Genomic DNA, 15,213 nt, shown 5'->3' with positions numbered 1-15,213 from the left:
TGCATTGTCTGCGTCTGCGTGCTTAGGTCGTCCCGACATATGTATCACTGACTGATAGCGTATTTATATTTCCTTGATGTTAAATAATTTGAGGCTAAAACAAGATTTGAATATTATTCTTGGGTTACATGTCTATTTTAAACTTTGTTGTTATTCTCTTGAATGATCTTCTACATTGTATAAATAGAAAAAACACGGTGACTCATCAAACAAAGGTCAAGTGTAAAGTTCCCAATAACCTACTGATCCCCGTGCTTTTCTGTGCAGAATCTGTGCCACAAGCTTTTATGGAACTCCCTCTAGAGGCAATACAGTGAGATGCTACTGCTTTTTGGGGATTTTTCTACCTCCCTGCTGAACTATCTCTCCCTGTCGCAAAAAAAAGAAGAAAAAAAAGAAAAAGGTTGCATTTATCAAGAACGTTATGAGACCATTTTGCACCACTTGCCTCATTTAAGCAATCTCACAACGCTTCAAATGCATGAAATAACAGTTTTTGGCAGATACGTACTCAGCAGACTTCAGTATGACTGGAGTGACTTTAAAATGTCACTTCAGTGGGAGAAAAACTGTTTTGATTTGAATTTGTCCAAAGAATGTCAGCCAAAGCAAAACATCTTCAAAAACATCGGCACTAATGTTTTATTATATCATTTAGGATGGGAAATACCTCCTTTATGAGATGTAGAAATTACCCATCGATTCATTCATCCGTCTATCATTTTCTTCTGCTTATCAAACAGAAATTAATTTGCACTAAAGATTTAGCTAAACTCAAGTATACATCTGATTACATCTTTTAACAATTGAGTAATGATCATCCAAAGCTTCACAGCAAAACCAAATAGGAATCACAGAGAAGCAACAGCTCACATTACTAAACCCTCGCTGAAAAACAAGGCTCTCTCTCTCTCTCTCTCTCTCTCTGAACTCCAAAGTTTATTTAGAGGGCATACCCCAAGCTTCGGAGAGAGGGACAGATCGACAGGGAGAGAGAGAGAGAGAGAGAGCTGAAGTCATCACCGGGCTGAGGGAAGTGAATGGGTCCTGCACGCAAAGCAGAAAAGCGCTGAAACTGTGGAGATTTACTTTGGTTCAGTTGTAGCTCAGCGAGAAGGAGGAGGTGTGCGCTTGGTAGCTAGAGCAACGCGAGCTGTTTAACGTAAAAACTTAATTTGTCTTTTCTGTTGTTGGTCCTGTAGTGGCTTTTACGTCAGCTGATGGTCAGATGAAGCCGAGACCCTCGGCATATTAGCGCAGTCTGTACACCGGGACGCACGGCGCATCTCTTCTGAGAAAGACTTGGGGAGGGAGGGAAAGGTTCATTTGGAGTTCTACAAATGGATTTAATCCCTCAAACTTCTCGAGAGTCACGATAATGCTTCATTAATCATTCTATTTTTTCTTTGCGACCTTCACTGATGTTTGATTCTACTTTTCTCCTCCTCGCAACGGATGAAAATCCATCTTTTTGGCGTGGTTGTTTGGTTTTTGTTTGTGGGTTTTTTGTTGGGGGGGATGTTCTTTATTACTACAAGGATAACGGATCCCTAACTCAGTCTGGCTTTCTTGGCACATATGTGGACCTTATCCAGGATGTTACAGTCTAAGCGGCCCAGGCATCATTGGGCCACTGTACATTACCATCACCACATATCACCACATTGCTGGGGGTCCCGCTGTGTCTAGGAATTACCTGCAATCCCGCCTCTGTCTTCGTCTGGGGACAGAAAACGGAATCTTATTAATAAGTGTTTTGGCGAACATTGACATTGGCTTTACGAGTCTCACCTCTGGGCTACTATGCAATTACAACTCTCCTTTGTTTTGATCATCTTGCACTGCATGGATTACATTGGTTGTCAGCAGCACAGCAGCTCCAGGCACCGGCAACATAAACGTGAGTAAAGTCCTGTTTGCTGTTCCGCGCCACAAAGTCCTATTATCAGGCTTGTATATTATTTCTTCTTGTTTTTAATTGATATTCACTTAATTTCAGCTTATGCTCAACAATATTTATTGACCGATTTCAGTCGAAGTTACCAAGATCTGCATCGTACATTCTGTTGCCATTAAAACAAATATTTCAATATTTAGTCTTTGGTCAGATTTCTTAATCGGTGACATTAATTTTGCGCCGTGTAATAAATTGGCAGATATGAAAGTTATCAAACAATCCTCCTGATGCGCTTTTAAAGTGATCACCAAATCAAAACATCATCAAATAAAAGTTCAGGTGACATTTAATTTTTCTGCATATGAAACAGAATTAAAAGAAATAATTAACAAATAAATAAATAGATAAAAACAAAATACTTAAAACAACAACAACACATTACCATCATCCATACTCCCAACTCTAATTTCTACAATGGAGTTTAATGTTATGTATGTTTGCTTAATTTGGAAAACTGGTATTTCCATTTTTTTTAATTAAAAAAATGGAAATACCCATGCCCATGCGTAGACTGAGTGAGCGGCTCAAGCTCTCTATTAAAACCCCGTTTCCTTAATTGGATTCATTCACCTGAAGCCTGCAGCAGCCTCCCTGTGCGCTCGGTCTCATGGTTCCCGTCGCTCTCTAGCGGTCAGCGGAGCAGACTTCATGCGCGGAGTTTGTTGTTTGTTTGGTTTCAGGTTTGGTGAATAATGAAGCTTTAGCTCATATACTTAGTGAGATTTGCGTGAATTTGCTGCCTTATACTATAAAGTATTAAAAAAAAACATTTTTGGAGATTTTTTTCAATCTGTTGGTGCACATCACGCAGGGTACATTCTGGTGAATATGAATCCAAAATGTAACTCCTGTAATTGTGCAAAATGTTAGTCAATGCAAAACTGACTCCAGCAAACAGCAGAGAAGTTCCACACTGACTGTGAAGGTATTTCAGCTCTCATATATCTCTCTGGGGTCCAACAATATGTCTCCTCTCTTGGGCAATGAGCAGCTTTTTTCCATGACACTATGAAATAATTATCAATAAAGTATTTTTTCTGTTCTTCCTACGCACACTTTATCATTGAGGGTCTCCAGATGTGCTCTGTGACTAACTCTGTTTGAGATGAGCGGTGATAACTGGAATATTCCATGTATCGCTTGCCAGTATGGTCAAAACTGTCTGTGATCTACAACAATGGACATTCGGAGTGATGTTTTTATCCCTGCCACCTGGGGCTGAAAGATCTCACTACACCTGTTTCTCTTTACGTTAGATTACAGAGCTCAGACCTGCACACAGGACCAGATAGATGTCAAATCTATCGGGCATGTAATGAGTAGATTATTTTCCCTTAAACGTGTGTTTGTACCACACAAATGTAGACTTCAGTGCTTGCTTTAGACCCCCCGCATATTTTCCCTTTCTGTGTTTATTTCCCTCTAAACAATATTAAAGAGCCTCTCAGCAGAGTGTGAAAGAGATGAAAGGAGAACGTCAACAACTTCTGTGCAGGACGATACACTAAAATATGTTGTTTTATTCAAAAAGATTTAAAAAATTGTAACCTCAGCATATATTGACATACTGACCCAATGTTAATTGGTTTTTGTGTTAAGACGTAGGTTAATCTTCTTTCTTACAGACTGACTCAGTAACCATCAATTGATAGGCCCTTCTATGAATCCCAACTTCCTCTAAGAAAGCAGATATTAGGGAGGATGGAGGGATTAGTTGGTGAAAGGGTGAATGAGTACAGACATTAGAGGGAAAGCAGGGGGTAAGAGTGAGTGGGGGTGGGTCAATGACCATTCAGTTAGCAGGTCCAAATCACCACACAGAGACAGACCCCAAGCTGTGAGCTTCCTGTCTGTGATGATGCACCCAGAAACAAAGGGGTGCGGGTTAATAGTGGGAATTACATTAGTATTAGTTATAGTTAATGAAGACATTTCAGCTTCATGGAGGATGCTTTGATTTATGGCTAACAACAGAGTTTGTGCACAGTAAAGCCAGGGTGAATTGAGAGGCATGAAGGTAAGCATGTAACACACTGGATGAAATGAAATGGGGATTTTTTGCAAAAAAAGAAAAACAAATGTGTATGTGTGCAAATGTGTTTATTATATGTGTAACTCTTGCTGTTATGCAAGTTACCACTGTCCAACTGAGGTTTCGTTGGTGCAAAAGCAAGGGGAAGGCCAAATTCCTGTGTTTTAAGGCTTCTGTGAATCAGGGCAACTTGGCAGGAACACATGTGGGCAAATGGACAGCAGTTGTAAAGATAGTCAGGATATTTCAAACAAAGTATCCATGATCTATGGTAAACTGACAGCTAAACCCTGAGCTGAAAATGCTGGCCAATGAAAGCCAGTGGCATGCAATGCCAAGACTGGGGAGGAAAACCAATTCCTGACGTTCTTGTCAGGGGTTGCTTTTAATTTACCTGACATATGTGATTATGGCAACACCTCTCAAAAAGGAGCAGCAGCGCAGCATAGGTGAACAAGTATATAAAACGTGGGAAATCTCTCAAAGACTCTTATTGCCTATATACTCACAGAGGAGTCACTCCTTGTAGAGATTAATATGTTTCTGTCACATAGCTGTCCATGAGAGGGTTTCTCAAAACCCTCCATTAACTTACACATGCCATTATTTAAAGAAGTGTGTTAATCAATGTCTTCATGGAGACAGCAACACTGAACTACTCAGGTGCCTGGGACCTGGTGTGCATGTCAGGTTGTATTCAGTAAATCACCTCTGTGGTTGTCCACTTTATCGCTCTTCATTGTGCTCCAATTTAAATCAGACACCAAAGAGCAAATATTATACAAGACTGCTATGTTTTTTCAAAGAAGTCATATTTCTACAATTTGTCACTATTAGCCTTTGTTATGATTCGTTTACTTAAAATACTATCACACTGATGCAAACATGCTGGAATTTGAGAGACATTAAACATGCCGGTGACAAAGTTGCAACATACAGTTAAAATGATTAAAACCTACAACCTGTACTTTCATCCATGGAAGACAAAGTGTGGTGAATCATCTCAAACTGGTATATAGTTGGGGAGGACAACTCTACTCTTAAATATATATCAACATAAACTAAACACTTCAGTACTTATGCACATAAACAGAGTTGCAAACATGAAATAAATTGCTGTCATTGGCACTGGGCTTTAAGTTAATGTGACATTAAGTGGTTTGTCTTCTGTAATGCAACCCTTGTAAATATATTTAATTCCTGGTGGAGCTAAATTTACCTTTGGCCTCACACTTAAAGATGTGGATTTTAACCTTTTCTCCATTTTCATTTCATTCCCTGTTTTATTACCATCACTGCAAGATTTCAAAGCTATCGTAGACAGGAACTTGAGAATGCAAAACTCAGATATCAAGTGCTTGTTGTGAGTTTTGCCTCAATTATAAAAAGATATAAAAGGTTCTGTAAGAAAAGCATTCCTCGTAGTTTTGAAAAGCACTGGTATTCTCTCTCTTTTTGCCTTTTTAGACAGTACAATAAGGTGGAACATTGAAGGAATGAGTTATACATGCACTCAGAACTTTGAGCTGCGAGTGATGAAACAAAAGGTTGCCCTAAAATATCTGGAAAAATATGTCATATTTATTCATAAATATTCCTTTTTTTTATAAGAATCCTAATATTTTTTTGTCTGAGATCTATATCTAATGTGAAACCCGTCCACCCGCTTCTCTCGACAGCGATCTCTGGTGTGAGCTCAGGGTGCCAGCAGGGTGGCTGTCTGACCTGCTCTGACTACAATGGCTGTCTCTCCTGCAAGCCGCGCTTCTTCATGCATTTGGAGAGGATTGGGATGAAGCAGATCGGGGTGTGCATGACTTCCTGTCCACCAGGCTTTTATGGCACACGCTCTCCTGAAAGAAACACCTGTACAAGTGAGTCAAATAAACTGCAAATATAAAAATTTAAAAAGAATTTTTATGGATATATTAACTGACTGCATGATTCCAATGAAAAAAGAACATCCAAATTTAAACGAGCACAAGCACCGAAATAATCAGGCTAAATATGGTGGCTTTAAAAGTGTAACTTGACTTGTGTGTATCATTAAATCATATGCCCTGCCTAGTGAAGTGTAGTATGGCATTAAGTAGAGGCCTACATGTTCTTGAACAAGTGAAAAACATGAGACTGACCCTGTTAGCATGTTTCCTTTTGGTGACATATGAAATCAAGAGTTGCTTTGTTTAAAATCATTTATCATGATCCAGCCTGTAAAACATTAATTTCCCCGCAGTGTCCTATATTGTTTTTCCAGCCTGACACACACACACACACACACACACACACACACACACACACACACACACACACACACACACACACACAGACACACACACACAGTGACACCCTGTATATTTAACGCGCAGGACACACACGATAACTTGTATGGTTTAAATAAACGCTGGCGGTGGGTCTGTGTTTCTCTGTCAGAGTGCAGGTCGGAGTGCGACTCCTGCTTCAACAAGAACTTCTGCACGCACTGCCGAGCAGGATTCTACCTTCACCTGGGCAAGTGCCAGGAGAACTGCCCTGAGGGCATGGTCCGCAGCGACGCACAGAGGGAGTGTATTCTCAGTGAGTACTCAGAGTTTACATTAATCAGGCATGGGGATTTTTTTTTAAGTTTGCCTTTTATTTCATCTATTTGGGTTGCAGAACTAGTTTATATAGAACTACATTAAACATATTACATGCCAGATTACATTTTGTCTTTGCAGAGTGTCCTGCAGACTGTGAGTCATGTGTGAGCAGCGACACGTGTAAGCAGTGCCGGCCGGGCCTATACCAGCTCAGTGGGATATGTCACCATGTCTGTCCAGAGGACTATGAGCCCAGTGACAAACTCATGGAGTGCATACCGCAAGGTCAGTCCAGTGTGAGTGTGGATATGTTAAAGAAAAATGTCTGGTAAATACCCATTTTGAAAAAGCGAGTAACCCCATGTCAAAATTTTGCAAAATATTTATTATCCTTATATTTCCCCTTCTCCCAATTTCCTCCTGTCAGTGCACTGTGAGGTGGGTGAATGGAGTGAGTGGAGCCCCTGCTCTAAATCTGGTAGAACCTGTGGCTTCAAGCGGGGCCAGGAGACCCGCACAAGGCAGGTCATGCATTACCCATCGCCCTTTGGCAAACCCTGCCCTGAGGTCTCTGAGATCAGAGAGTGCATGGTCAGGAGGAGGAAATGTCCAGGTAAAGAAAACAAAAAATAAACATAATTTCTGAGAAGATGCTGTGACAGAGTAGCACTGCTTATGTGCCCAACTTAAATCCCACGTGATGCGACATAAAAACACACAACTCTCCCCCCAGAAGGAATTATCAAAGAAGATGCTTACTATATATTACACTGTCTTTGGTAATTGCTGCTGTCCCATCACACTTACTGCCAACATTGTATTTGAGCTACATGGCACGGTTTCAATTCTCTATGAATTCCAGACCACACTGCTTAAGCTTGAACAACCAGAGCTAGCCGTTCTTCCGCTCAGGACTACGACTGTTTACTCAGAGGACTGTCATTGTGGCTAGAGTGAGGACAGTGGGGAGAACACATGTGTGATGTTGCAATGGCTATGCTGCGTGTTTTCCCACGAGAGCTCTTTGGATTTTAAACAGTAAAACCGCTTTCTGTGCTCCTAGTAAACAGCGGATAGCGTGATCATTTCTAATGAATAGAGTGCAAACTGCTTTCAGACGGGCTTGTCCCCTTTTAAACCCGAAGCTGTAGTGCATTTACAATCATCTTGTGTTGTGCGTACTGAGCGTGTGTGGTTGCTGAGGTGGTTGGTGGCTACGGCTGGTTGTTTTTTCGCCTGGGCTCTGTAGTGTTAAATGACAGATTGCAGACAGGGTAGGAGGCTGAGATCCAGCCCCCTGGGGCCTCACACTTACAGAACAAACACTGTGTGTGTGTGTGTGTGTGTGTGTGTGTGTGTGTGTGTGTGTGTGTGTGTGTGTGTGTGTGTGTGTGTGTGTGTGTGTGTGTGTGTGATGCAGCAAAAAAGCAGTTGACTCTGGAGCAGAAACAGCCAGCTCAACATCAACATCCTCCCCCTGGGAGGCACGCGGCGACCAGGGGATCAGTATTGGTTTATCCCCACAGCTGCCAATACACACACACACATATGCAATAACTCTCTCCCACACACACATATGCAAACCAACACAGGCACAAACAATTCCAGATATAGATATGCCATTCTCCATTTCAAGCAAGAGCGATAGATGCACACACTCACATTTCCATGCAGGCACACACACACACACACACACACACACACACACACACACACACACACACACACACACACACACATACCAGCATTGTCTCACTGAAATAACTACACAGCCATTACTCAGAGTGGTAATTTGTGAAGAGAGTATACTGAGTTGGCGTGATTTGTAAGGCAGACTGTGAAATGTGCCCTCTGTCTCTCTCTCACACATTTCCTATCTGTATCTTTTCACTGATCTATCCCCTCATCATCATCCCCAACACACACACACACACTCCCCAACAAACCAAAGAAAACATAGACCCCCATATAAGCTCCCAGCTAGCGCACCCAGTCATTTGGGGTCGGTGCCGAGAGTCTAGCGTAGAGTCGACGGATCTGTTGATGTAGCCAGAGACTGACGAAAGGGGTACAGAGACACAGAGAGACAGAGAGAACGAAAAAGAAAGAAAGAAACAAAGATCTGTGCACAGACACAGTACAGACCCTTCTTATCGACTTTGCTCCTTTGTGGGATAACCCAGTTGCCCCAGCTCCAAGAGAAACCCTGGTGCGTGGGAGCTAATTATCTGCCTCGTTGCATCCTCTACCCGCTGTTTACGTTCTGCACACGCTAGAGGGTCAGTGGTCTGACTTCAGAGAGCCTCCAGTAATCCTCCAACAGCTCTCTGACACTGATACATCCTTCCTCTTGTCCTCATCCTTTTCTCCTCTTTTGCACTTTCTCCTTTTGCCCCTCCGCCCCCTTCTATCCTCTTCTGTTCCTGCTTCTCTCAGTACATTGTTTTACTCTTCCACATTAGAACACTAAGTCCTTCACTCATTTCATCCAATCTGGCCTGACCCTGTTGTGTTTTTTTCTTTACCATTGCTCTTTTTTCTCCTTATTCTTCTTGCTTTTATTTTCACTCATCTGTACCGCAAACCTAAAATCTTGTGATACTTTGTGTCCAAATTTCTGTTTATTAAATCTAGGAAATATGCGACAGAACCTTTAATCAGTTCATAAAAGGCTATGGGCATGCATAATCAGTAAATGTTGACATGTTGGCAAGATAATTTTCCTTCTTTTTTTTTTGTTTAAACCAGTTAGAAGGTAGGGGCTGTGCTGTACTTTGCAGGGTACGTGTTCATAATTTTGCATGTAATCTTCAGATGACGTTGCGCGACTCATCCCAGGAAACTGTCAAAAATAACCCTTTCTCACATGTAGCACATGGCAGGAGGTAGTATGTAAACACTCAGGTGTACTAGATCAAGATCGGGCAGGTTAAAGACTGCTTACTGTCCCATCTAACCGTGCTGACATTTGCATTCTCACGTGCCCCCAGGAATGGACTGGTAATGTGGCATTCCAGGCATTTACCTGTGGTCCTATTACCTGTGCATAAAAATGGATGGCAAAATTGTCCTTTAAGCAGCTACTTTTTACTTTCTTTCTTTGAGTACATTTCAGAGACTTTACTTTTTCACTTTTACTTGAGTAAAGAAGTTGAATCAGTACTTCAACTGGAGTACTTTTTAACACAAGTATCTACACTTCTACTTAAGTACAGAATGTCTGTACTTTTGCCACTCCTGCAAGCAACAATGATTCAGGTAACATGAATGGCTACCTTGACCACAAGCGACTTTTTTAGCCTAAGTATATCTTTGAATTATCATATGCTGCAGTGCAACAAAGAACTAACACAACGACAACTTTAGCAACTTGTTTAAAACCTGTTTCAATATAAATAATCAAATAAATACAAAATACAAAATATGTGTATGCATGATAGATTGTATGTGTCCAATTACAGCACACTTCATATGCATTGTTTCAAAATGACTGATATTAGGGAAAAAAAGCTTTTGTTCTCCAAAGGTGTCAGCTATTGTAGCTCCTACATCTGTAAAGCTACAGAACGATTTCAAAATCCCAAATGCCACTTGGGTCTGATTAAGCACTGTTTTTAAATTAGTGATATAAAATCGGAAGAGCTGTAAAACTGTGGGGAAGCAGACATGCTAAGTCTCACAGCTAAATTATTAATGTTGACATACACAACCTCATTTGCTGCCTTCTCTCTCAATAGTTGCAATGTCTGATTTGCCCTTCAATTAGCCTGCAGTTCACCTCACTCTCACTGTAGCTGGATGGACCTTAGCCCCCCTTTTACTCCAGCATATACACCCTCAGTGACACTCATGCATATTAGAGACAGTTGAGCCAACTAACAGCAAGCAGTCAGCGAGGGCGGAGGTTTACACACACCCACAGCCCCCCATGACATTCTGCCAACCATGCAGCCAACATTCCACTTGTGGGACAGCCCATAGCCTATAATCCCCGCATGGCTCTCGCCAAAATCTCCCCGGACGACAGAACGCCTGCCACAGGGGATGTGCCACCATAAAACCTAGAGTGCCCCCACTAAACATTCGCATACATAGACATAAACCTCCCCTTACCCTCACTGCCCCTTTACTTTCTCATTTGATCTCTGTCTGTCTGCTGTTCTCACCACAGTTATAGAGTCATCTAATACAGTCTGTGATGTTTATTCCTCCTTCACCACTCTATACTTCTGTTTGTTTTTTTTATTTTGATATTTTTAGTGTAGCATGCTTGCTCACTTATTGCTCCAGCATACACACACACACACACAGAGAGAGAGAGAGAGAGTATTGTGTATGCACTCAGTAAAGCCCTCTTGAATCCTGTCCTTTGTGACAATGTTGTAACAGATTTCTTGCAGTTATATCATAGCCAGTTCAGCAGATTTACACTAACTTATAATGTACAGGCAGGCATTTCAAAGGGAATAACATGGCCTGATAACAGAGGTGTCTCCAGAGGGACGCATAGGATTGCACAGCCCTCCCCTAAAATATGATTGCCTCAGTGCCCAGCTTTCCCTAAGCTATAACCTATATATCCCATGTTACTGGACTAGAGCAGCATTAATCTTAGAGCCTTATAAAGCTCCTGTAAATGCCAACTCACATATTTTTGCATATATTCCAGATGATCCTTAATGATAGATTACAGGAAACTTACAACAAAAGACAAATGTTTGTCATCTGTGGTGTCTTATGTTGAATTTGAGAGTAGTTACAGGCAAGATTTTTACTGGATCCAGATTTGCCAGAAATGTCTACCCCCCCCAACCCTACCCTCTTTTTTTTAACTGTGTTTGACATAAATCTTTTAAAGCATGTCCAGTCTTGATACAAATGGTAAAATCTGGAGCTGAGCATAAGACATATAGGCAGCGACAGATGCACGTCATTTAACAGAAGTCACAGGTAAGAGTGGCCTCAGAGATTTACAGCTGTTCTCTTACAGTACAGCTGTCTGTTAAACTATTCTTCTTACATTTGTGAGCCATAGAAAAGAGCATGAAAAATATAATCATAAATGTTTCCATTGCTTCCCAGATGTGGCAGTTACCACAACTGGATCAGCCTTAAAGAGTAGCTACTACTAATGGTTTAACACTATGTCAAAATGTATATGCCATAACAAGCATGCCAGTTATGTGCTGAGATGCCAGGACACTGCTCGCTTAGTGCAAAAACTTGCTAACTTGATCATCTATGTCAGACTCATTTTTTATCACCACTTTGATCTTTAGTGGGCTGGATCAAAGGAAACTCATTTCTGTCAGCATAAAGATACTTAACTAATCATCCAGACTGTCTATATTTATAAAAGACCTATTTTTCTTTTCTTTTTTTGTGTTTAATTTACAGAAAATCTCTTCTTATCTACCTTGGCACAGTTTGAATGGCAATGGGGGAGGTCTTTATTAATAGGAAAAGCTGTAAAATGTATTAAAATACAGCTCAAAGTTCAAAACCTATGTACTCCTTAGAGCCTTTCAGTGGGCCAGATTGGAGTCTTTGCTGGACCAATTCTGGCCCCTAGGACTTGACATAAGGTTTAAAAATCTGCCGGTCAGTGCCTCTGAACCTCACCAAATAATGCATGCAACCAATTTAAATCCTGAAACAAAATCCTGTTTATTTCCAAAAAAGTAGCAACCTTTGCATTGTTCAGAAATTACCGTTTCCGATCGCTTCCAGTCTCTGTGCAAAGAAAAGCTAAATTCATGGTGGTTTAGAAAGCTGATGGTCCATGTGCTCAAGTTCCACATTATGACGCTACTGGAAGTGTTTCATGTGTTTTCCCCACAGCCAAAAAATCCTTCACTGAAAGTCTTTTAAGACTGTGATATTTTTCATCAAAACTTGACTTTTGGGAATGTGCTAAATGTCGGTTGAAAATGTTCCAAAACCTCTTAAGGTGTCCCATTTGTGGACCATTATACACATGTCAACACACAGTTTACAAAAGGCCCATCAGAAACTGTTCCAACTAACCAAACGCAGGTTGGTTTGATAAACACTCTCATAATCATCTCAACACTGGCATGGATTAGGTTTCTCTTCTGGCTCGACAAAAGCACAGGGGCTACAGTATGACTAATCCACTGAACTTGTAAATAGTTATGGTGTCAGGACAGAGAAAACAATGAGAGCAAAGGGGACTTCCTGTGTTTACAGAGGACAGGGGGCATACCCCGAATGAGTCAGTGAGTCAGATTACTACATCCGTCCATCTATCCAACCATCCATCACTAAAATCACCTGTCTTCGCAATAATTTATTCTTTTTTTTTTACTTACTTTTTGCTCACTGTGGTGTCTGTCTCCTGTCCTCTTGTTCTTTCATTATTTCTAGAAGGTTAAACACAGCTGGCAGAGAGAGCTTCATATCACAAGCTCAAAATGTGTGGGTCAGACTTGATCCCTGGTCCGAGCAGACACCTGCCTTGATTAATGAACAGAGTGGGAGATGATGAGCATAGGAAGGCTGGGGTTTGAACGTGAAGCGGACAGGAGAGAGACAGGGATCTCGTTTTCTCTCCCACTTTATCTCTCTTTCCCCTCTCCCTGTGTCTCTGCCTACTGCCGACTTCAGCAGTTTCACAATCCCCGACCGGCCAGCCAACAGCCGAGCAGGCCGTGCTGCTCCGTTCCACTCACACATGAGCGGCAGCAGTACAACAACAGGAAAGGGCCTCCTCTGCTTTCACTTGCAGGTCCTGTCTCCAAAACTCCCTGCGGCTGGATCTTGTTATTATCATTATTAACTATGGCTCGAGCAGAGATAAACCTTCAACATTCCAAAATTCTCTGTTTTGTTTATGAGATGGTGTTGCAAGAACAGATAAATTGGGGGTTTATTTAAAGGCTTTCTATTTTGGACAAAGGTCTACTCATCACACACGGAGAGGGCTGCAACAGCTGATAGACCCGACAGTGTAGCTGCTTCCACTGATTAAACACTGACATCTAGTGAGAACCTTAGCATGTTGCACTGTAAATGAAAATTGTGCACAATGCTTTACTTTCAAGTGCATACTTTCTAGAATTGGCATTTCTTACTTCACAGAGGTTTCCCAGCTGGACAATCTTTTGAAATATTATTGACATCTTACTATATTTACTGCAGTTTTTAACAATATTTTTATTCCAAATTCCTTTGTGAAAATACTTGTGCAGTCATTTCTACTGACACCTCCCACAATCCACTGATGTTGCAAATCTTAATTTTTTTGATCTTCTTAATTTTCAGGCCGGAAGAAGAATGAGCGGAGAGAAGGAAGGAATCGCAACAACCGGAAAGATAAGGAGAATCAGGAGGGGAGGCGGGAGAGGAAGAGAGAAAGGGAACGAGAGAAGGAGAGAGACACGGGTGAACGTGAAGATTCTGTTAACAGGAACAAAACAGAGCACAGGCACCGCAGAGGCCACGAGACAGAGCTAGTCTCACCTGTAGACGGCCCTATCCAGTAGTGCTCGGGTGAGATAACATCCAATGCCTCACCACCTTACTTCTGTCATCTTCCCATCCTTCGTGCTCCAAAACTTCCCCGCCCTCACCTCTGTTTGCCCCACTCACAACCTCTCTCTGCAGGGGTGTTGCTGCTACCTGTATGATTTGAATATACTGTTTATGCACAAGCAGGACGGGGCACATTCAGCCAAAAGGCTGGAGCCACTATTGATTTCAGCTCCTCTTCAACCGCTGAGAGCGTCTCTTATGAAAAGTCCAGGAGACACTGCTGAGACTGCTGTTGGGACTGCAGAACACTGAGAATTGTCTGTGACAGTGTGGAGGACTGTCAGAGAAATGTAATGAGAGACAAAGACATTACACGTTTGTTGAAATGGTTATTTAATAGGGCTCTGGTACAACATTGTGCATCTTGGATTTTGAATGTAGATTTTCCAGCATTATGTAGAAGAATTCTCATTATTGTTGTTCTTGTTCTTTAGATCTCTTTATTTGGTGCAGATTTTGTAAAGAAAAAAATAAAAATAAAAAGTGAGGGTTTTTTTTTTTTTTTTGCTCTTTCCATCTCGTGACATCTTCATAATCACTACAGCTGAGGGCGACCTACCTTGTAGGCAACTGCATCTTTGCAAGATCATTAGAATATTCACTGTAAGCAAACTATCTGGTGTGTCAAGCTAAAGGGGAACCCGCTTGGTATGAATAAAAGGATTATGGTCATAAAGTTTCAAGTGTATGCATGTCTGGTGGAAATGTTAATTTTATCCAGATAAGTGATAAATCTAATCTACCACTGGTTTTTCTTGTGTAAATAGAAGTTCTCAATACAGCTCCGACTAGAAACCAAAACACTTGTATGTCAAATAAAACTATAATGGGTTTGTACCTGTGACTGCTATAATCTCTCTTTTTTGCCCCTTCACCTTCATTTTGTGCAATCCAAACAAGTATTAGCTGATCTCAAATAGAAAGTGAAACTCAGTACTAAGATGCCACGCTCTCCATTTGGCTTAGATATGATTGTAGTAGTAAGAAGCTATGCCCTTGAAAACTTACTTTAAAAAAAAAACAAAAAGATTTTTTGAATAATCCATAACCCAATTTGGTCAGTTTAAACAAGTAAACGAATATGAGAT

The 15,213-nt window shown here is 41.2% G+C and overlaps 1 protein-coding gene across 1 annotated transcript; it reads left to right on the top strand.

The window, feature by feature from the left end:
• The first annotated feature begins 1,043 nt into the window (after positions 1-1,043).
• rspo3 (R-spondin 3) lies at positions 1,044-15,114 on the top strand. The gene is made up of 6 exons (XM_063488625.1): positions 1,044-1,900; positions 5,669-5,863; positions 6,423-6,566; positions 6,710-6,856; positions 6,999-7,184; positions 13,856-15,114. Exons 1-6 carry the CDS (start codon positions 1,804-1,806, stop codon positions 14,074-14,076), a joined length of 990 nt encoding a protein of 329 aa, XP_063344695.1. The 5' UTR covers positions 1,044-1,803; the 3' UTR covers positions 14,077-15,114.
• Positions 15,115-15,213: the final 99 nt, after the last annotated feature.

The sequence above is a fragment of the Pelmatolapia mariae genome, linkage group LG10_11 (assembly GCF_036321145.2).
Source record: "Pelmatolapia mariae isolate MD_Pm_ZW linkage group LG10_11, Pm_UMD_F_2, whole genome shotgun sequence".
NCBI classification, from domain to species: domain Eukaryota; kingdom Metazoa; phylum Chordata; class Actinopteri; order Cichliformes; family Cichlidae; genus Pelmatolapia; species Pelmatolapia mariae.
Note: the sequence above shows the minus strand (reverse complement) of the source record. Positions and strands in the feature narration are given on the sequence as shown.

What these genes read in the sequence shown, in the direction of transcription:
- rspo3 (XM_063488625.1), top strand. Translation starts at nt 1,804, where the DNA reads ATGCAATTACAACTCTCCTTTGTTTTGATCATCTTGCACTGCATGGAT. An exon ending in ACAGAGGGAGTGTATTCTCA is followed by an intron (nt 6,567 to 6,709) that starts GTGAGTACTCAG and finishes TTGTCTTTGCAG; the next exon opens with AGTGTCCTGCAGACTGTGAG. An exon ending in CATGGAGTGCATACCGCAAG is followed by an intron (nt 6,857 to 6,998) that starts GTCAGTCCAGTG and finishes TCCTCCTGTCAG; the next exon opens with TGCACTGTGAGGTGGGTGAA.